This window comes from Amaranthus tricolor, chromosome 3 (assembly GCF_026212465.1).
Source record: "Amaranthus tricolor cultivar Red isolate AtriRed21 chromosome 3, ASM2621246v1, whole genome shotgun sequence".
In the NCBI taxonomy this organism is placed as follows: domain Eukaryota; kingdom Viridiplantae; phylum Streptophyta; class Magnoliopsida; order Caryophyllales; family Amaranthaceae; genus Amaranthus; species Amaranthus tricolor.
The window spans coordinates 25,245,156-25,266,701 of NC_080049.1; the positions used below are offsets into that span (position 1 = coordinate 25,245,156).

A 21,546-nucleotide genomic window follows, 5' to 3' on the forward strand; every position below is an offset into this window, starting at 1 on the left:
ACAACAAATGGAACACCCAAAAATGGCACATGGGAACTTCATTAAAAAACGGAGAGAGTGAGAATTATGGGTTACAATTTTGCTAGCTTTGCGCATTCACTAATTCTATGGATTATGAGATTTAGGTCCTTGATTCGAGTCTGACACAATTGGGTGTTAGTGTATGGCATGGTGCAAAAATAAGATATGCTGTCGCGCTTGCAGTAACGGACATAGTAATACGGTAATGAGGGTGATGTTGTTACCATATCGCCAAATTTCGGCCTAAATTATGAAATATCGCTTGAAACCGCAAAAAATGCGATTTTTTACACCTTTACGATACAAGTAATGTCGGTTCAGTAAATTTCAAAACCTTTACAGTACGACTGATACGATATGTTTTTACACTATGGTGTATGGAGCTTCTATTTCTTTGGTGTTGTGAGCTTTGTATCTCAGCAAGGTTTCACAGCTTTAATGTTCATAGCATAGTGCAAAAATGTGAGTACTGACAAATATTGGCCTAAACTAATGAATATTGCTTGGAATGGCTAAAGCCGCGGTTTTTACGCCTTTATGATGTGGGTAATAGCAGTTCATTAAATTTGAAAAACTTTACTATACGAACTAACATATACGATGTGGCCTTGTTTTTGCACTATGATTCATAGTGTTTGCCTCCACGAGTATTTTGAACTACAGTTTCTAACTTCGTTTTTTTGCTAAACCAAACAAAAATTCAGATATAAAATCATCATTTGAGTTGATTCATTCACTATTGTCAAGATAACAATGAAAATTAACATAAGGTGCAGCCAAAATGATCATATAGAAAGTAATATCAAGGTTTGTGATCTCATGCACCAGTAGCACCTTTTTAGTGGGAACTTCCATTTATTACTTAGGGGCACATAGACTTTCAACTTATCCTAGTATTCTTCAGTTTTGTAAGAGTAAGAATCTAATTTTAGTGTCGTTGACTTCTTGTAATGGAAAACCCTACTTGTGATTCTATCGGTAGATTGTTTCTAATATTCGTTTATACTAATATATAAAAAAAATTCTGTTACAACTGCTACTACATGTACAACTAATTTATAATAACATCTAATACTGTTTTATTTTCTTGAGCATTGATTTTAATTTTAAAAAGATGACGCTTGTCTAAAACCGGACTGACCGAGAAAATCCAGGTCCAGTCTTAATAATTTCAGTAATCTGGTTATGATTTGGACCAGTGCACACCCCGATAACAACAAACATATCAATCATAAATAAGATAACCTTTTCATGATGTCATTTTATTAAGAAAGTGATGCCTCAACAATATAATTTAATGTTGATTGATTAGATCTGATACCATCACGAGTTATCTAAAATCAATCAATTAAGCAAAACCCTTCAGCACCGTAAAAATGTTTTTCAAATGAAACTCCCTAGAGATAACCACAGCCAAGAATGAAAAAGGATACAACATCAAAGGAAAGAAATTTCAATACGTAGATTGTGCCAAAGTGGTACCATGTTTTATGATACAAGGATATATTACCTTATAGAAGGAGCGATGAAAGAAGAAGCACCACTTTGAAGAACGCTAACCCCTATAAGACGGATAAAGGATGCCTTATCCTGCTCCAGCACAAACTTTACAGTTGTCCCTGGAGAAATTTTTGCGACTCAGTCACAGGTTTGGTAGAAAATTATTTCACTGGATAAAAAGCACCACTTACCATTCAAAGACGCAATACGATCTGAAACCCATGTTCGAGAGAAAATCAAGAATACAACAGCAAGTAATTGTGCTCCCTGCTTATCAAGCACAGTAGGTACCTAGAAAAGGATATCAGCACCTCAAATCAAACTAATGCTACACTAGAGTGCACATTAGGAAAAAAAAAGAAGATTAATCACACAACTACACTTTCACAGAAACGACCACATGATAGAAGATAGGAGATATACAGTAGCAGCTAGCAGGATCAAAAAAATATGAACAAACCTTCCAAGTTCCAAGCATATATAAAAAAAAAAGCATTAGCATTGATCAAAAAATCATGAACAAACCTTCCAAGTTCCAAGCATATATGAAAATAAGTATTAGAATTGTATTTTATATTCATCTTGTTGATGTATATATATATACATATATGTATATATACATATATGTATATATATTATATATATATATATATATATATATATATATATATATATATATATATATATATATATATATAATATATATACATATATATATACATATATACATATATATATATACATATATATATATACATATATATATATATATATGTATATATATATATATGTATATATATATATATATATAGTCAAGTTCCAGTGAGAACCAAGCTTATATAAGAACCATGAGAACCAATCTACATAATAAAAAACTGTTACTTTTTACTTTTGGGCTAAAAAATATTACTTTTTTAAAAAAAAAAAAGTTGGTAATTTTTAGCAAACAAGTGTTACTTACAGAAAAATTTTCGAAAAAAATAATACAAAGTAACACTTTTTTATGTAAAAAGTAACACATTTTTTTGAGTTTTGTTCAGAATTTTTTTTTCTGAAAGTAGCAATTTTTTGCCAAAAAGTATATCTTTTATTGAAAAAAAAGTAACATTTTTTTCCCAACACCTTTTAAATAGAAAAGTAATACCTTTTTGTCAGATAGATTGGTTCTCACGGTTCTCATATAAGAATGGTTCTCACTTGAACTTCTTCCTATATATATATATATATATATATATATATATATATATATATATATATATATATATATATATATATATATATATATATCTATATATATATATATATCTATATATATATATCTATATATATATATATATATCTATATATATATATATATATATATATATATATAGATATATATATATATATATATATATATATATATATATCTATATATATATATATATATATATATATATATATATATATATATATATATATATATATATATATATTTGGTATATTTTTCAGCTATAAAGTTTATTTATGTTCACAAATCAAGGCTTCAACTATTCCAAATCAAGCATATGTAAGTTCAGCAACAATTCTAGCAGGTTCATGAAATTAACACCATAGTACAAAAAAACGGTTTTGGTAATGCTCACAAAACAGATTTTGTGGTCAATGCAGCCAATATTTTTTCAAGTTAAACTCAAAGTAGGGCTAACTCAATGCATTCCCTCTTACAGCTTACAAGGATAGGCAACTATAATACCTTTTGCGATATCTGATCTAATTCATGGGAGCATATATGGCCAACATGAAAAATCAAACGACATGAAAAAGTTCCATATTGAATATTTCAATTCAACTAGAATCACAGGTACTATTTACGGAACAATTTCAAAAATAAAACCACTGTATAAAAGGATGAACAACTGACCAAAATCCTTAACATCTTTGCAACTCTCAAAGGCATTGTCCTTGGAGTTATTTGAAGTTGTGGAACACGGGGTAAAGTTACAGCTCGATCTGAAGTAGGTGATGCTCTCACTATCTCTGAGATGTATGATTCAGAGCTTGATCTAGAGAACGTAGAGCTCTGCAAGGGAAAACATAAAATTACAATCGAAAAGCTTCGCAAGAGAAATGAATATCTGATATACATCTTGGGGGGAAAGATATACAGCAGGAACAAAGGGTTTCGTCAAAAACCTTCTTAACAGTTGCAAATGCTTGTTGTACAGTCATTGCATCATTTTGGCGGTTAGACTCTAAAGGCTTAGCTACATTCTTTGCATTCTCATCATCAGCCAACTCATCATCACTGTGAAATAGAAAGTTCTTCGATTAAGCAAGTTTTTGTGTGTATCAATTATTAGAATACAAAACAACCATGCCAGAATTCAACCTTTTGTAGTGAAGACTCCATCCTCCTTCACCATCCAAGGACAACACTACGTCATGAAATGCAACTAAAGCGGGACGATGAGATATAGTGATGCAGGAAGTTCCCATAGCCCGGACTTTAGCACAAAAACGCTCTTCCATATCAGTTGTCACAGCACTGGTACACTCATCAAGAATTGCAAACTTGGGCTTATGATAGAACAATCTTGCCATTCCTAGTCGTTGTTGCTCACCCAGAGAAAGTTCCTCACCCCAATTGACCTCTGTCTCCGGAGGATAACGATCAAGCAGATACTCAAGATCAACCTAAAATAAGAAACAAAAAAAGCCACAAAACAAAGAGTTGTACAGGAGAAACATTTCAGTAAATAAACTAACAGAAAAAGAAGCTGTTCTACACATCATCTAAACAATGGCACAAACAAACAAGCATCCTACATTTTTTAACAGCTCTATCATTCCATCATGTGTCAAAGATTCGATCTCTTGATTAGCGGTTAGAGGATAAATCAACTGGTCTCGAAGAGTACCCACAGCTGTGTATGGTCGTTGAGGCACGTAGAAAATCTCTTTATTGAGGTCAGAACCAACTCCAGGCTTAGCTATCTGTCCAGCCACTAGGGGCCAAAGCCCACCTAAAACCCGGAAAAGTGAGCTTTTTCCACTACCATTGGGACCTTCAAAGAAAACAAAAACCATGAGATGTAAAAAAACAATAATAAATCAGCATAACATTCAATATTTTACAATGCTACAAAAACATTTTTAAGTTTCAATGATGATTATTATCTGATTTAATAATAATTGTCATTAAGAAGAGCTTGAAGGCACCCTTCTACAATTTGAGACCAAAAGCGGTTAAAGCAAACAACATGAAGGATTTCAGGCTTGTCAGTGCCCATCAACACATGTAAAAGGTTCTTGCTTCCATATTGAGCCAAGAAATAAACACGTTGATAGGGCCATTAAAGAATAGATCAGATTTGTAAACTCATTTCTAAAGGCTGACCAAATTGATTTTTCATGTAAAATATAACTTAAATCTTAGTTTAATGATCATGTTCAGATTATTTCTTTTGGGAGAAATTTAACAGAACATGAATTTAAATTGCAAACAAATGTTAAATTTGTTCGTCTATTTCTACACCTAGTTTTTCAGATTATTGTGTTAGTCAATGGGCAAACAACAGGTTTGTCAACCAACATGTTAGGTTTCAAGTCCTCATGATTACCCAAGGCGAACCTCTTAATAATCGTGATGAGATCTTCGAATAACTGAAAGCCAAAGTAGTTGTTTTTAAATATCATATGCATTAAAACAATACTTTCGAAGAATTAATCTTCTGGCTAAAGTAACATGAGGCTTGAGGGTCAATATTCAAACCTAACCGAGCATCGAAATCAGCTTTCTCCTTTCACTAAGACATGAGAGAAAGCTAAGACATGAGAGACCAACATCGATAGTAGACACAATTTACAGCTCATGGCATCCAAGACAGTATCGCTTTTAACATCGTTACCAGAAACGTGATTTGTTTCAACACATCTGATGGGAACTGGAAGGTACAATGCAACCTAAAGTGACTAGGGAACATGGAATGCAACCTAGAGTGACTCGGGAAGACTAAATATAAGAAACGTAACGTATAAAATGCGAAGTTAATATCAAAAGGAAATGAAATTGATTTTTGTGCTTCAAACTTTTATATATAACATGGAAAAAAAACACGGTCGCAGATTTGTTTGCGGAAGCAGTTGCGGTGTCGAGGAAAACAGCTATAATAGATTGATAGCGCGAATCGCGCCATGCAGTACGAATTTTTGAAAAAATATAAGGAGAGTATTAAACTTATTATCATTCATATAAGCCCATAGTTATAATGACACTATATCAGGTACTTTTAGTGGATAATTAATTTAACTTATTAGTTAATTATTTTGTTTAACAATTAAAATTATGAGTAATTATAGTTGATGGGTATTGATGAAAATTTAACAATATGTTAATAACTTTTTCCACAATTTAGGAAGATGTTAGAAGAGGTTTTGCAATAACCTCATCGCAACAAATAACGTTGTAACAGTATTGGACGTTACACGATACGTGACGACTAACACGGTATTTGACCGTGAAAACTCATTCACCGGGATTTAACGTCGCACCAACTCTCCAACAGGTTACATAACTGTTGTTATATAGCTTAACAGGCGAGATTTTTATTCCATGATATAAACTTACTTTTTCAGCTTTAAGGCTCTATATCTTGACTTCCTCCGTTTTCTCTCCTTGAATCTATGAATAAAGGTCCAAAAACCTTTTACAATATTAGTTGAAGGTCTAAGACGACACCTTAAGCAATTAAATACGCGCTTTAAAAGTGATCCGAGACGGGTGTTTCGGGGTCGTATGTTCCACGTTCCAAGTTTCGAAAGGCTTTGAGACCTTAGTTATAAAAAGCATGCTTAAGGCAAGCTTATGTGAGAGGTGGATTACACTGGTAGTAAAAAAACCCATTCAAGTCAATAGGAGTGGCAGCCAACTATAGATGCTAGAAAGCGCACCTTCCTAAGGCTCGGAGTTGTAATGAACTAAGAGGATGTAAGATTATTGGACACTGACATTAAAAGAAGACATGAGAGAAGATAAAGGACATGGATTACAGGACAAGCTGAATAGGATAGTTACAGATCGTTTTAAGCTTTTAGAAAGGTTTAGTCTCTTCCAATATAAAAAAGAAAAAATCATCTACATGCCTCAACTCCCCCTTACGTTTGTTTGCTAAAATTTTTCTTTTCCCACAAAACTAACTGCCTTTAACATAAAAATACTTTTTTAACTAATCTAGGGATTCCCAGGTATAAAAAACATGGTGAAAGAGCATCATTAAACTCAAACATGGTGCTCTGTAATGACACAAATTTACTATTTATAGCTAGGCATTTGGAATTCAAATCAGAAAATTTTCTAGTTTTCCGGTTTCAGTGTAAAGAGGGGGTCAATGGCTCTATGTGTCATAATTACCCATGCAGGAATCATTCTATGTATTTCTAAAACTCAATTTGCTACCATTTCAAAAGTGTTGATGCAAGAATCATATACATTTCCCCTAATCTCTATCTCCTCTCTCACTACTTCTGTCTCTACGCATCTCCCTTGCAAATCTTTTGTCTTCTCACCTCAATCTTTCTGACTTCTTTGTGCCTTCTCTAGTAAGTGCTTGATATTCCATTTTTATCAGAGAACAGATCCATGGGTGCCTCTCAGGCTACTCGTCTTAAACAATAGGCTGAAAAGCTCTTTGCTCTTTTTGCGTCAATTCCCATCCAAATACAAAATGTTACTCAAATTTTAAAGGAATGATTGCATGATGCTATGTTACTAATATCCCCAGGATCGATTGCTAATGATCAGGCTAGAACCATCGCAGATCAGTTGAGGGCTCAGGAACATCCACAAAATTCCAAGAAGATTTACACACCTCTATGATGCAATTAAGTTTAGTGGTAACTGGTAAGGTCTGCTAGTTTGTCAATTTAAGGGAAAAAAAAAAAAACAAAATGGCCGAAAAATAATGCCGTTCACCTAGGGTCCGTGTGGTGAAACAATTGAAAATAGGAAAAATGCTTTTGTAGAAGGCATTGGGTTTGAAATTCCAAGAGGGTTTCGAGCCTCTTTTGGAGAACGAAGGGGAAATGTGAGTAATCTAGACATCAAAAGTTGGAGGTTTAGGCACTTGGAGTTTCCCATTTATTGTGATGAAAATCCGAATGGGTGGATCATAACGGTGAATGCTATTTTGCTTTCTATAGGTTGATGGAGGGAGAGAAGATCGAGACAGCGATGGCAGGTCTTGATGGAGATGCGTTATGGTGGTTTCAACGGAAAGATTAGAGGAACCTGGTAGTGAGATGGTCTGGTTTTGCAAGTTTTTGCAAAACGCTTTTGACTGCTGAGTGAAGGCTTAGATGGGTTGATGATTAAGTGACCAACAATAGCAACCGCCAAAAGTGATAGCAATGAGTGTAAAAGCAATATCAAACTCTTAGCCCTTGTAATTTTGCTATTAAAGTTGTATTTATTTTGCTTATTTCAAAGTTTGTGTTGGAAACGTTTGTTGCTAGCCACTTGATATCAAGGTTGAATTAGCTTCATCGATCTTTTTAGCAGGTGAGAGATATATTTGTTGAATAGCTAATGGACAATGATGATATTGATCCCATCTTCGATGTCTATATGAATGAAGATGAAGTTTTAAGTGTTAGATTGAAAGAGTTACTCCATAAGTGAAGGTTTTTTTATACTATTTCGATCCATTGCATATCTTTCCGGTGATCCTTGATGTGTTACACAAAGTTGATGAAGAACGACAGCTACATGAGTTGCAAATATTTATAAATTTCCAACTTGTATATAAACATTCAACTTCAAGTGTAAAGCATCATGAGTACAAGTGATTCTAATTTCGATGTTGTTTGGGGTTTGCCTTGGAACAATAGGATGTTGAATTTTCTCCACAAAAGGAAGTCTATATAGTGATTCACGTGGATGCACCGGAATATAGTGAGTATGAAGTATTTGATTTCTCGTCTCTACAATATAAGGTGTGACCAAATATAAACTTAAAATGAATTGGTTTTATGACACCTCAACAGGCCAGTGGAGTCAGCTTTAAGATAGGAGTAATCATGCGTGGAGTATCTGTGCCCATACACACATAAGAGATGCTCAAGCACATGCAAGGGGAAGCACCATGTGCACGAATGACAATACAATGCCCATGCCTAAATCATTATTTAATTTATTTTATTATTTACTTAACCTAGGCCTTTTACTATTGATTTAATCTCTTTATTAGCTTACTGTAAGCCCTTTACTACTGATTTAACCTCTTTTATTCAATGCTTTTATTAATATATTGTTTAATTAAATATTTTTTTAGATAATTGTCATTAAACAACTATAATTGGATGTGTCATTTCATTCCCAAGAAGGACTTACAGGATCCTTGCCTCCCTTTGAGATGGACCAGTTAGCTATGACTATTATAAGTACGGGTTAGAATCAAGTTTCCTATCGTAAGAAAGAGAAGGTGAGTCTGAAAGGAGAAGCAAACGGAATAAAAACCAGGTACTATGATTAAAATGGAGAACGGATTTAAAATGACACCATGTGAGAAGTTGTTCTAAATTTTAAAGTGTTAGTGGTTTGTTCATAATATTTCAAGATTCGAAAATTCTTTTACTGCCAAAATTCCTGCTTTTTAAAAGCCTAATAAAATCCTGAATTTCAGACACACCGTAATTTTAGTAATTTTCTTTAGGCAAGAAAAGAATATTCAGTCTCCCTAAAATTATAAAGCCTATGTTTGAGCCCAGGGAACTCATCAATGAGAGAATGCCAACTGCAATATTCTCAATAGAATAAATTTCTGCAAATGCTAGCACTTTTTGTCTCATGCAGGAAACGTCTATTAATCATCTTTAATGAATCGAGTTCTGTCTCTTTGCAGAAAGGTGCTCTTTTGGCAAATTGGATAGCTCCCCCTCATCAACATTTGAGTTGCTTGATCTTGAATACAAAACCATCTACCGATTCACCATGGTTAATAATTTAAGACACATGACTCAAGAGCATCAACCTAAATTCGAATATGGCTTGAGACACAAAACTCCACTAACTTTATTAGGAAGAGTCTCAAAACTAAATGAAATCACTTGTTTCATATCCAATCATATAAATACCACTTGTCAACCAAAGACTTTAAGCAGATCTGTAGAATGTATGTCAATTATACTTTCCTAGGTCCTAAACTCTGTTCCTTGTACACTTTATTTTTTGATAAGGAAAAACTATTATTGATGAGGAAATACGTCATACATCAATTGGATGAGGAATCCCAAGAAGCAAATAAAGATAGCTACAATATCACATTCCAATTATTTCTACATATATCATCAAGAAAGCAATGTTTAAATAATTCATGTGCATTAACCCAAAGTGACGCCAAAAAGACCACCTTGGAAATTCTCATATTCCTTTCTAACCATATAGACCATAAATGGTGAAGGAACAAATTACCCACATATTTTAAGATGATCACCCGGTCCCAAACCACAATGGTTAATCAAAAGAAAATCTCCAATCCTTCTCATAGCAAAACATTCTTCAACCTTGATCTACAACAACCTTTGCCATAGTTCTCACGCTATCTTACAATTGAGAAATAAATGATCATTATCTTCTCCATTCTCACAACATAAATAACACCAATGGGGATTCAATGTCTTATACGGTCTCCTTAATTGAAAGGTTCTCCATCATGTTCAATTTCCTTTTCGTTACTAGCCACACAAAAGCCTTGATCTTTTTGAGGAATTAGCTTTACAAATTCATTTAGCAAAAGGAAAAGAAAGAGACCTATAGGGATGGAAAACCAAGTTTCCATAAAAAAGATGCGCAAGAGAAGGATTTTGATGAATCAAGGTTCCAAATCCTTGAAATCAGATTCAATTGATGGACTGAAATTTTGAAGAATATCTAATAGTTCAACCACTAACTGCAAATCCCTCTCTAATGGTTCATGCCTAAAAGATAAATCAAGGCAATTTGATTGTTATCCCACTCCAAAGAATAAAATTTCACAATTGGCAACTTTTGTTTTGATGAAAGATGATATAATCTAGGGAAAATTTATTTGAAAGATTGTGCTCCCAACCGAGAATCCCACAATTTAAAAACATTACCCCTCCCGATTTTCAAAGAAGTAAATAAAAAAGAAGACCAAAGAAATTGACTTCCAAAAGCTAAGATAAGTGGATGTTGGACCGCCATTTGCTTCTCCTGAGGTAGAAAAACCAATTTTGTTTAGTATAACCTTTGCCACAAAGAATTTGATTCCGACGAATGTCTCCACAACCACTTCCTTGATAACGCCATATTTTTTGCCTCAAATCCCCTACAACCACCTCCCTTGCTTAACAAAAAGCTTAATTTTATCCCAACAGATCAAATGGTCTCTTTTTGAACCTCCCATTCATTCCTAAACAAAATCCCTCATCCTCCTCTCCAAGCTTCAGAAAACACATCATGGGGACTTATAATAAAGACAAAAAAAATAGATAGGAATATTGCTCAAACATGATTTAGGAATCGAAATTCTCCCTCCAAAAGAGAACATCGTTTTTTCCACCCATCTAGTCTCGTCGACCACCGAAAAAAACCTTAGAATGAGAACTAATGCCTATTGGAAGGCCTAGGTGTGTAATACAAAATGATGCAACTGCAAATGGTAGCCAATCCATTAATTTCAAACTCCCCCATGTTAATCATTTTTAAGCTAGATTTTGATTGTTTACCCTCAATCTAGCAGATGACTAAAGTGTTTCTGAATTTCCGTGCCTCGTCTGATATAAATAGAATAGTGTCATCAGCATATTGCAAATGACTAACCAATGTTCCTTCCTTGCCAATTCTTATCCCATCAATCAAACCTTTGTCTTATTACCTCTTGAAGATTCGAACCAGTCTCCAGTACAACCATTGACCACCACTGCAAACCATGAAGAATCTAGGAAACTTGCAACCAATTTGCGCCTCTTATACCAAAAAAATTTCCTCCAACACTCTGTAAAAAAAAGGGCCTATTGACTTTGTCATAGGCCTTTTCAAACTCCAATTTGAACAAGACACCTTTAAACCCTCTCCTACTATCCTCTACCATTTCTGAGGCTACCAACATGGCATCATGATTTTGTCACCCTTCCACGAAAGCAATTTGTTTAATAGAAATCGTCTCCGAGATGACATTGCTTAATCTTTTCCCAATACCTTTTCAAGAATCTTGTACATACTATTGGTAAGGCCAACCTATCATAACTTATGGTCCATAACAGCATGTAGTGACCAGTTTATCCTCAATTTCTATTTCCCCAATGAAATTTCTTTGTACATTGAACCCCTCTTTTCTCATTGGACATAACTAATGGCTCAAAGCAGCACGTAGTGACCATTAGATAACTACAACGAACTTCATACTTACTTTTTTTTCTTGTTGTGTCAACATCATATGCAAAATATCATCCACATAACCATATAGGCATATCGTGACTATATTATAAAGGTTTTTGAGCTTCCTGCAACCGAAATATCAGTCGAGACAACCGCTAAACATCCGCATCGACCGCAAAAGTTTCACCACTAGTACGCAACCGTTAGAAACCACATTTTTGCACTATGGTTGACATGGGTACAGAAAAGCTGTTAAGATGGAGAAACAAAGGTTATCTAAGATTCCAAGCGAAGTCTTGGACAAAAAAACATAAATGTATGAGCGCAAGTACAAGACGAGATAATTCAATACGAGCATAAGACAAGAGGTTCTGCACAATGACTTGGCCAGATAAGGAGGATCCGAAAAAACCAAGGAGTATCACAATGCACAACACATTGCATGACCACAAGTAGATCACAATTTCAAGTGCAGGGAACTACACATGAACGAACTAAAAAGGACAAGATGCCAAAAATCACAATTGTAACTGGGAATCCATCAACGAAAAAGAGAACTAAGATTCTAGAGGCATCACAATTCACAACATTGAAATTCTTACCTGTAATCAAAAGATTAGATCCTGGTTCAACTTTGAGCGTTAGGTCTTTCACTAGCACATTGTTAGATGGGGTAACAACCTGTAATGACACAATACTGTTGTACATCTAGGAAAAGAAACACAACATAAATTATATCAAGATAGCAAAAAATAAAAATACACCTTAACGCCAGAAAATTCAATGTATTTGGCCTCAATAAAACAGTTTTTACTTCCATTCCTCTGTGAAGAAGAGCCATCTCGAAAACCAAGCTCTCGAGATACAGCAATCAACTCATGAATACGATCAGCATAACCACTGCAATTCAGCGGATACACATATTATAAGACAAGAAAGGAAAACCTCAAAGGGAAATAAACCATAAGGTTCAATTTGAAATCCTGAAACAATCAAAATCATGGACCAAGATCCTGCACATGCATTTTAGAAAGAAACATATTCTTTTAACAAGACACACTCGTTCTACATCTACTTCAACATCATTCCATTAACCTAACGGCCCCAAGTGGCTACCATGCAAGGTTAGGAAGTCTAAGGCCACACCTAACAGTGCTAACGGCTAAACATTGCCCGCACCTCTACAAAGGTTTTTGAGCTTACCGTGACTGAAATATAGGTAAAGATAGCTGTGAAATCATCCGCATTAACTGCTAAATATGTATTACGAGTGACCATGGAAAAAACTATATTATTGTACTATGTATCATGTAATGCACGTGTGACAAGGAAAGTTTTACTCAAACAAGATATATCAGAAGCTGTAAAAAAATAGCACCCCTTCCCTTAACAGACACGAAACAAGGGAGAGCTCTAGTTATGTATTTTGAAAAGGTTGTTCAGCTTGGACAATTTACCAGAAAATAAGGCATAAGGACAAGTTGTAAAATTGAATCTGTACAAGTCAGAGACATTACTTGCACAACTAATGGAGCAAGACAGATGAATCATTAGTAAGAGTACATTCATCTATTTTTTTTTTTTCTTACATTACATATGATCATAAACAACATTTAAAGAGAACCTTTCAGCAAGATTGCACAGAAAAAGGAATAGAAAGTGGTTAAGAAGGCTACATTTCATACGTAAAACAGGTCGATTCCAATAGAATGATCCAGGTGCCAAGACAAACGTAAAAACTAATAAAATGAACATAATAACAAACCAAAGAAAAGTCAGAAAACACTAAAGAAAAAAAAAATGAAGAAATTACCCAACAAGATACAACACAATCCATTCTCAATAAGCATGAAACACATAAGAACAGTCTCAATAATATACCAAATCCAGAATTACCTGAGACGATTCAGTCGTCTTGAGCTGATAGACAGCGTACCCAAAGACTGAAAAAGTGAAACAATAACACTTGTATGATATCTAATATTGCTTAACATCTCAGCACGTCCTAGTGTTGAGTTATCAGGCCTTAAGTTTCCCGAAAAAAAAGGTTCGATTATCAAAACCACAGCTATAGTGGCACCAAGATACTTCAGCAAAAAGTCTTGGATCATCCCAAACCACCAATGATCATGAAGGACAACTCCCAAATGCTTTACTAATGTCTTAAACTTTTGTTTAAGATGAAACTCTTCTCTAGCTTCTCCCCCATAAAAAGCTATGCTTTCTGAATGTGTCCTCAATCGAGAGTGAAGTTGTCTATATTCCCCTTCTAGTTGTTGTTCTTTAGACATTAACTTTCCAAATGCAGGAGAAAAATTTCTAATCATTGTTCCAGCCCCTAACACGTAAGCCTGCAACACATGCAAGGTATATCATCAAAAACTAGTAGCTTCCCTCTCCAGGCTTCAGAGCTAAGTATAACGCCAAAAAAATGTGCTTCAAAAAAATATTAAAGGACTGAAAGGAAGATACCAATATCCATAAAATATATTTTGGACTGGCATACGAACAGAGGCGCCAAGTATACAGTATCCCATCAGTAACTGCAGTAAGATCCTCCTGTACAAGGTCACTTAATTCGGAACAGAACTTTGGAACATCACTAGCAATCCTTTGTTCTGGATTAGTTACCCGGCCATCGACATGGGATATTTTGTAGTATGCCATATTCTGTATAAACAAAAATCCTTGAGAGCAGTTCCGCACACAATTTATGCATTAAAACGTTAAAAGTATAAACAAGCACTAGTTCATTTTCTAAATTTAAGAAAATTAGGACCAATAGTAGAGTCGCAGAAGAATCTCATAGGAATAGCAATTTAAGCAATGTATCCAAAACACAAAGCATAACAATTAAAATAACAAGTCTGCGTTCAACCATGTTGATGCATACCTAAATAATAAACCTTCAAAACCATTCAAAAAATCCAAAGGCTTCTGATAATAAGAAAGAAAACCAATACAAACATATAAGTGTAGCTAAAAATAGAGAATGAGGTGAAGAGACATGAAACAATAACAATTGTTCTTAGTTAAGTTTATTTGTCATAATTAGCTAAAAAGAGACTTAGCTGCTTTATTTTAGGCAAAAAAGCCAACATTTCCCAAATTTCCAAGGAATTGAATGGATTAAATACCCAAAAAATTCTGTGAGGTACACAAAAAAACCACCTAATAGTTCATCATTAAATTTTAAACAGTATAATTATTTTGTTATATCTAACTTTCTATTTAGATGTAATCAAAGATTACAAAAGTCCAACTAGTAGTGTCAATAATAAAGCTACAATTTATCATGGCTATGACATTGAAACTAGCTTTGGAGAAAAAAAGAGACGAAGAAGATATTGGTGTTTTGTGATCTTATGTGGATTGTGGGGAACTTAAGCTCAAGTGCATACTTGGGATGAGTCTACTAAACGTCCTGTTTCTTGTGCACCTTTCTATTTCTTCCTCCCCAAAACAAACCAAATTTCAAGCTCAACATGATTCCAATGTCTTTCCTACATTAATAGAATTTTCACATACTAACCTAAATATGGATGAGCACTCTACCAGCAAGGGAAGAATGGAAAACAGCCTTTCAGCATATGAATCCTATTATTTCTTCACCCCCTTACTGGAAAAGGGAAGAATAGAAAACAACCTTCCAGCATATGCATCCCATTATTTCTTGACCCCTTACAAGACATGGGACATGCGGAAAACTTGCACATGAGCACACCCTGCCTTGGGCACAAAACGTCCAATGCCTTGGCACGACTTGGCACAAGGCATGAAATTCTATAACTCGTACGTGTTGTGGGCTTGATTTTGAAATTGGCCACCCTGGCACAAGGTCAGTAAGCATGCTTCACAAGGACAGGGCACCAAGCCCAAATGCTTTCAACTAAGCCAAATAAATAGTAATAATGTGAAACAGCCGGAATCCGAACGCTGTCTGCGGTGACCCAAGGGCCTCACTTTGACCTAAGAAGGCACGGCAACACTGACGGCCCACAACAGCAAGATCACAGCTCATACCCATGTTTACCACTTATCCACTTGAGAATTGAGACAATGCAGACTAAAAGCCTTGTGAAGACTTTTGGCCTGCAGCATCCATAATCGCACATAACGTCAAAGCAGTGGGGCACGGGTAAGATTGTAAAGAGGCCAAATTATTTCATAGCCACCAAATTACCTACCAAATTTTTACATAAACAAATGGATTTATATTTTGAATTTGATGTTGTGAATTTCATTTATTTATAGTTGATCTGTATTGTTTGGATAGGGTTTGGGTGTAATTTTTTTGACACTTTGCCAACATACAACATTAACCTTAGACACTAGGAATGGTTATGGGTGAACTCGTCTAGTAAGACCTAGGCCCGAAACCTAAATTTTTTGTTGGACCCAGTATACAAAAAAAGTTAAATTATGCAAAGTCAAGGCCTAATGTGGCAAATAAAATGGGAAGAACAGAATATTATTTTGAATGTTTTTTATCAAAGGGCCTCCACGGTGTTTAAATCTGGAAATTATGAAAAGATGATCTTTCATAACGCATGTTGTCTTCCTTCAAAAAAGTTTAGGTACTCTACAAAGAAATTGAATACAAATTGGGGGAAAGCTTTTCAGTGCGATCCTTTCTTCAAGAATTGATTCTCTCTTGAACAAATCACATACTAGGAATCAAGCACTTTATTATAATTTTACGTCCTCCATTATATGGACAAAGTTAGGGATGGACTATTTTATTATAGGGTTGGATTGCTACTCAAGCTCACCCATGGAGCAAAAATGCGTTCACGGTCGCGATCGCGGATCACGGGAACGGAAAAAATTCGGTTATTGCGGAACGGGTCGCGATTATTATGCTAAATGATAAATATTTTTATTTGCTTTTGAACTGATTTTCTAAATAAGTAAATTTAAAATGTTATATTTCATATCACTTTCTAATTGATTAATTAAATAAATTTCATTAATTACAAATTTACAACCATTAAATAAATTTAATGTTTTTTGAAAGGATTAGATAAATTTATTAACACCATATTTAAATAATAATTAAAAAATACAATTAATACATACAACAAAAACAACTTTAATAACAATTAACACAAAGAATATGACATTGGTTCCTTTACACACCCCACCTTTTCAGTAAATAACTCTTTATCTTCTTTACACACTTGATTATCGCCCCCCAAGGCAGCCCCACTAATCTGTCTTTTAATTTCCAATGTCTTCATCTCTCTATTCTCTATTCTGATTTTCAACCCTTATTTCTTTTATTTTTTACTCTGAAGTTCTATTCCATGATTCCATCATTCATCTCTATCTCACTTATTTCTAAACTCCAGAATCTAAACTGAAAAAAGTAGTAAGCAGTGCTTGCGGGATTCAAGCTCTGAGGTTGGCCTACAATGGTGATTGGCGTGGGATTCAAGCTTGGAGGTTGGCCTTCAATGGCGAACTAAGAGTAGCAGATTCACTTGTTTTTCGTGAAGAAAAATGAATATCGCTCGCTTTTTCCGCGAAATCCCGTTCCAACTCGGCTGAATCGGAAGAAACCCGAGTCAACTCGACGTTTTTTGCAACCCATTAAAAATTGCGTTATTACGGAACGATGTCTTTGAAAACCGTTCCAACTCGACCGAGTCGTGTTAGAACGGCCGTTATTTGATTCCATGAGCTCACCTATGAAGTAAGGATGGTTTTCCAAATTCAAGTGAAAGATAAATGTCTCACAAGGAATCAAAATTTATACTACAGAAACCCACCCAGTGTCCTCCTGATACTAATCACTAGTACTAGCCACAAGAACTTGACTATATAAATAAGTAATCCTTCATACAAGAATTAAAACACGAAAGAACCAGTAGCAAGCAATAAAATGATGCCTACATGCCTCTATCTACAAGTATAGATCATTATTAGGAAAAACAAACATTAGTTCACTACAATTATCAACCACATAAGTTACTTGTGTTTTACCATTCATGTATATGAAAACCCATTTACTTTTGAGATTTCTCAAGGACCACAATGAAAAAGGATGCACATCGAGATTATAAAAAGTGAGAGTCTGAAAATGATCAACATTCTCAAAACGTTGAAACGATGTAATTTTATAAGAACAAATGTAAAATCAAAAGCGCAATCTCACTTTAAGTAGAAAGAAAAAAGACAGAATGCTAAATGAAGTAATAAAGTCGTGACTTTAGAACCTTGAATGCAATATTAATCTTAGAACAAAGATAACTACAAAGTGCAAATAACATTACAATAAGAATAAGGAAAAATTGCATGCAACAAGTCGAACTTTAATATATTTGAACTTCAAGTATTGGGTTCGCTAGGATGAACTTTGGAATTAGGTTACATCCAACAGGCTTTTTACCAACCTGAACATGACGTGGTTGTACACGTAGCCCCATTTTCTAGATGTATTGTCAATCTAAGTTCAAAGTTCATCCCTAAGAATACAATATTGTTCAACTAGATAATCTGTTTTTGGCAAAAGTTCAACTAAATGCATGCAATTTGTCCTAAGAATAATAATTCACAAGAAATAGCACATAAAGGGTGTATACCTCAAAATAATGCGTATGGATAAGCTTTGTCAATATTTTTCTGAACTGCAAGCTTAGCTTCCCAGTTATGTATTTTGATGTTGAATGCAAGGTTGATAGAAGAAAACATAAAAGAAAATTTTCAATTATCAATCTCAAAAAAGATGGTACACGACGAAGAAAAGCCGCTCGAAACAAAAAACCTTGCACTTTTGCTAGTCTATTGCTTACGACAGTCCTCAACATCTGAAAAAAGGAAATCAAACAGTTGACGAATCATTTGATAACAAGAAGCATAAATCAAACCAAATTGTAAATGATGAACCAACAAAGCACAAAAAGATTGACAAAGCCAAGAAATAAAACCAATAGCAAACATTTGATACATATATTTTAAGCAAAGTTTTCCAATCATTCTTCAATCCTCAAAGCATGTGAACATAGAATAACTTATGGAAATTATAAGCTCCATCTAGCTATTCTAAAATCATATAAAGATGTTGATATAAGAGAATTTCATGAGTACACTTATTTTATACTACGCAAAAGTTTGAAATTGAAAAAAAAAAAAAAAAAAAAAAAAAAAAAAAAAAAAAAAAACATGAAGATGTTGATATAAGAGAATTTCATGAAGTAGCTAGTACCATATAAGGTGCCCAACTTTTTAACTTTCAATGCTGAGTATTAATGTTGTTATTTTATTTTGGGATTATAGTTGAAGTTGATTGTACCACAACAACACATCTTTCAGAAAAGGTTCCTTCCACAATTATGTCTCATCAAATATAACAAGCTTCCAAAAAATTTGTGATTTGGATTTGACAATTTGAAAATAATAACTTAATTTTCAAATATTAAAATAAATCGCATAAAGGAAATATAATAATTTCCAAAATATATAGTTTGTTGTACTTAGATCACATTTTCAAATGAACAAAATAGTGAGATATGATTCTTATGTTCCATAAATATAATGTGCATTTGTATTCAAACCACATTTTTAAATGAACGAAATAGTGAAGTATAATTCCCATGCCCTTGACACCCAAAAGATAAGTTAACTAACAATTAGAGCAATGGATCCATGGGCAACCATAAACATAGCCAAAATACTAAGTGTAGAAGTCAAAGCACAAAAAATGATCTTTCAAGTCAACTTTCTTACATCAAATAACCATGCTTAACAGACTTCTTCATATATTAGGCAAAGCTTAGTTAATTTTAATGCATGGTTGGCGACTTTTCAAACCATAGTACCTCGTCAATTTTCTCCAATTTGGATACCAAACAAACAAACTACATTGGAACAAAATGAAAGACAACAGCCAAATAAATACACGATTTTGTACAATTATAGCTTCCCTTTCACTAAAATTAAATTGACCCCAGTGCTATCAAGTAGCTTCACCCAAGTGGGGTTTAGAGAAGTCGAATGTACGTCTTACCTTGTTAATGAAAACAAAGAGGTATTTTCCAATTGACCCTTGGCAACAAACATCATTAGCAACTTTTAAGAAGTGCATATTGTTTAGTGAGCATTTTAATATAGTCCATTGTAATCTAAAACCAAAGAACTATAAACCTTTGGCCCTTATCTAAATATGGGACATTATATCTTCATGTCATTACACCAATTTCAAATTTGAACTAAGGCATAATTGATTCACCTCTTAGTAATGCGTATTACAATCATGTCCAAATATGAAGTTACAATGAACATTCCACCTCTTCATGATCTTTTGTTACTACTTCCTGACAACCAATATAATAAATTGGGGCTGATCAAGAAAGTACCAGTTGTATAATAACATATGATATCCCCTCCCCATCAATTAAGCATTTTATGGGAACACAATAGGTGATTCGTTGAGAATCAGGTCTTGCCTTGGTTGGAGAGCAAGTACCACTATCCCAAGTAAGGTCCTAGGTTTGATTCCCACATAGCCCTCCCCTTCTCTTAGCCTACCCACTAAAAAATTTAAAAAAGTCATATATCATAAATTAAAAATTAAAAATAGGTGATTCATTAGGCAAAATGTAACGAAAAAAATAACTTCACAAAATTTGCAACTTAGAGGGGCTCACCCATCCAAAAAATAAAGCTTCTGTCATTTGAAAATGTTGCCTTGGTGCATAAGCTCCTCAACTATACAAGAATATCAAATTCTAAAAATCAATAAAGAAACTTACCACAACAGACACTAAAGCTAATAGGTCACGGGTACCCCTCCTACCGATTTGTGATAGAAGAATGGCCGCTAAGACTTGAAGAGATCTCAATGGAGTTTTCTTTTGTCTCTTTCCATTATATACAGTAGGATTCGGATTGTCATTTTCAGAAACCTCGGTTGAACTACAAGACCCGTTGAAATTCCCAAAAGAACCACGCTGCTTATGGCTAAATCTTGATTGCATATATGCAGCAGCCCCACCTGCTACTAAGATGCCAGAAGCCAGTAGCAAAGATTTCCTGTAGGAGAGATACAGATTTAAAAATGAAGCAATATGGATTCGAACATGCACAGGGAAGTAATGATACAAATATATGGCTAGGGCAAGATTTAAGAATTCAATTGAAGAATTTCAAGAAGCAGAAAATGAAATAAACAAGCTAGTCCAGGTGCATTTTGAATCTCAATATCCATAACATGCTCCAAACTTATGGAGTGAATTTTCAAAGCTAACGAAATCATTTTTTCCATCCAAAAAACTTGAATAATGAACTAAATGACAGCTCAATAACCTTCTAGGATTATGTTAAAGCATCAGCGCATGTGAGAAAGCATTACCAATATTATAGACAAATAAATAATTAGGAAGACAGAACATTAGTTCTTGGTACCTTCTTGAAGGAAGAAAACTACGACCATGCTCCGTTAATTGCAAAAGCTGAAGAGAAGGCATCACTTCTCAATTAAAAGTACTCAATGCAGCTTCATACACTCCTGAAAGGTACATATGGAAGACATGTTATGGTACAAGGAGAAAGCATATAAAGTCAAGAGTGTAAGACAGGTTCGATTATACTTCCTTCTTTCTTTTCTAATTTCCCAAAGACATGTCAAAGAAAAAAGTAGTACAACT

The 21,546-nt window shown here is 34.2% G+C and overlaps 1 protein-coding gene across 1 annotated transcript in view; it reads right to left on the reverse strand.

The window, feature by feature from the left end:
• LOC130808831 (ABC transporter D family member 1-like) overlaps window positions 1-21,546 on the reverse strand; it is a 36,257-nt gene that overhangs the window by 13,999 nt on the left and 712 nt on the right. The window contains exons 2-14 of the mRNA XM_057674345.1: window positions 21,305-21,407; window positions 20,653-20,932; window positions 18,484-18,708; window positions 14,372-14,569; window positions 13,796-14,250; window positions 12,664-12,799; window positions 12,502-12,580; window positions 4,330-4,568; window positions 3,893-4,197; window positions 3,697-3,808; window positions 3,425-3,583; window positions 1,713-1,812; window positions 1,532-1,640 (exon numbers count right to left, since the gene is read on the reverse strand). Coding sequence (XP_057530328.1) covers window positions 1,532-1,640; window positions 1,713-1,812; window positions 3,425-3,583; window positions 3,697-3,808; window positions 3,893-4,197; window positions 4,330-4,568; window positions 12,502-12,580; window positions 12,664-12,799; window positions 13,796-14,250; window positions 14,372-14,569; window positions 18,484-18,708; window positions 20,653-20,932; window positions 21,305-21,366 — 2,459 coding nt within the window. The 5' untranslated portion in view covers window positions 21,367-21,407. The remainder of the gene's footprint in view (window positions 1-1,531; window positions 1,641-1,712; window positions 1,813-3,424; window positions 3,584-3,696; window positions 3,809-3,892; window positions 4,198-4,329; window positions 4,569-12,501; window positions 12,581-12,663; window positions 12,800-13,795; window positions 14,251-14,371; window positions 14,570-18,483; window positions 18,709-20,652; window positions 20,933-21,304; window positions 21,408-21,546) is intronic.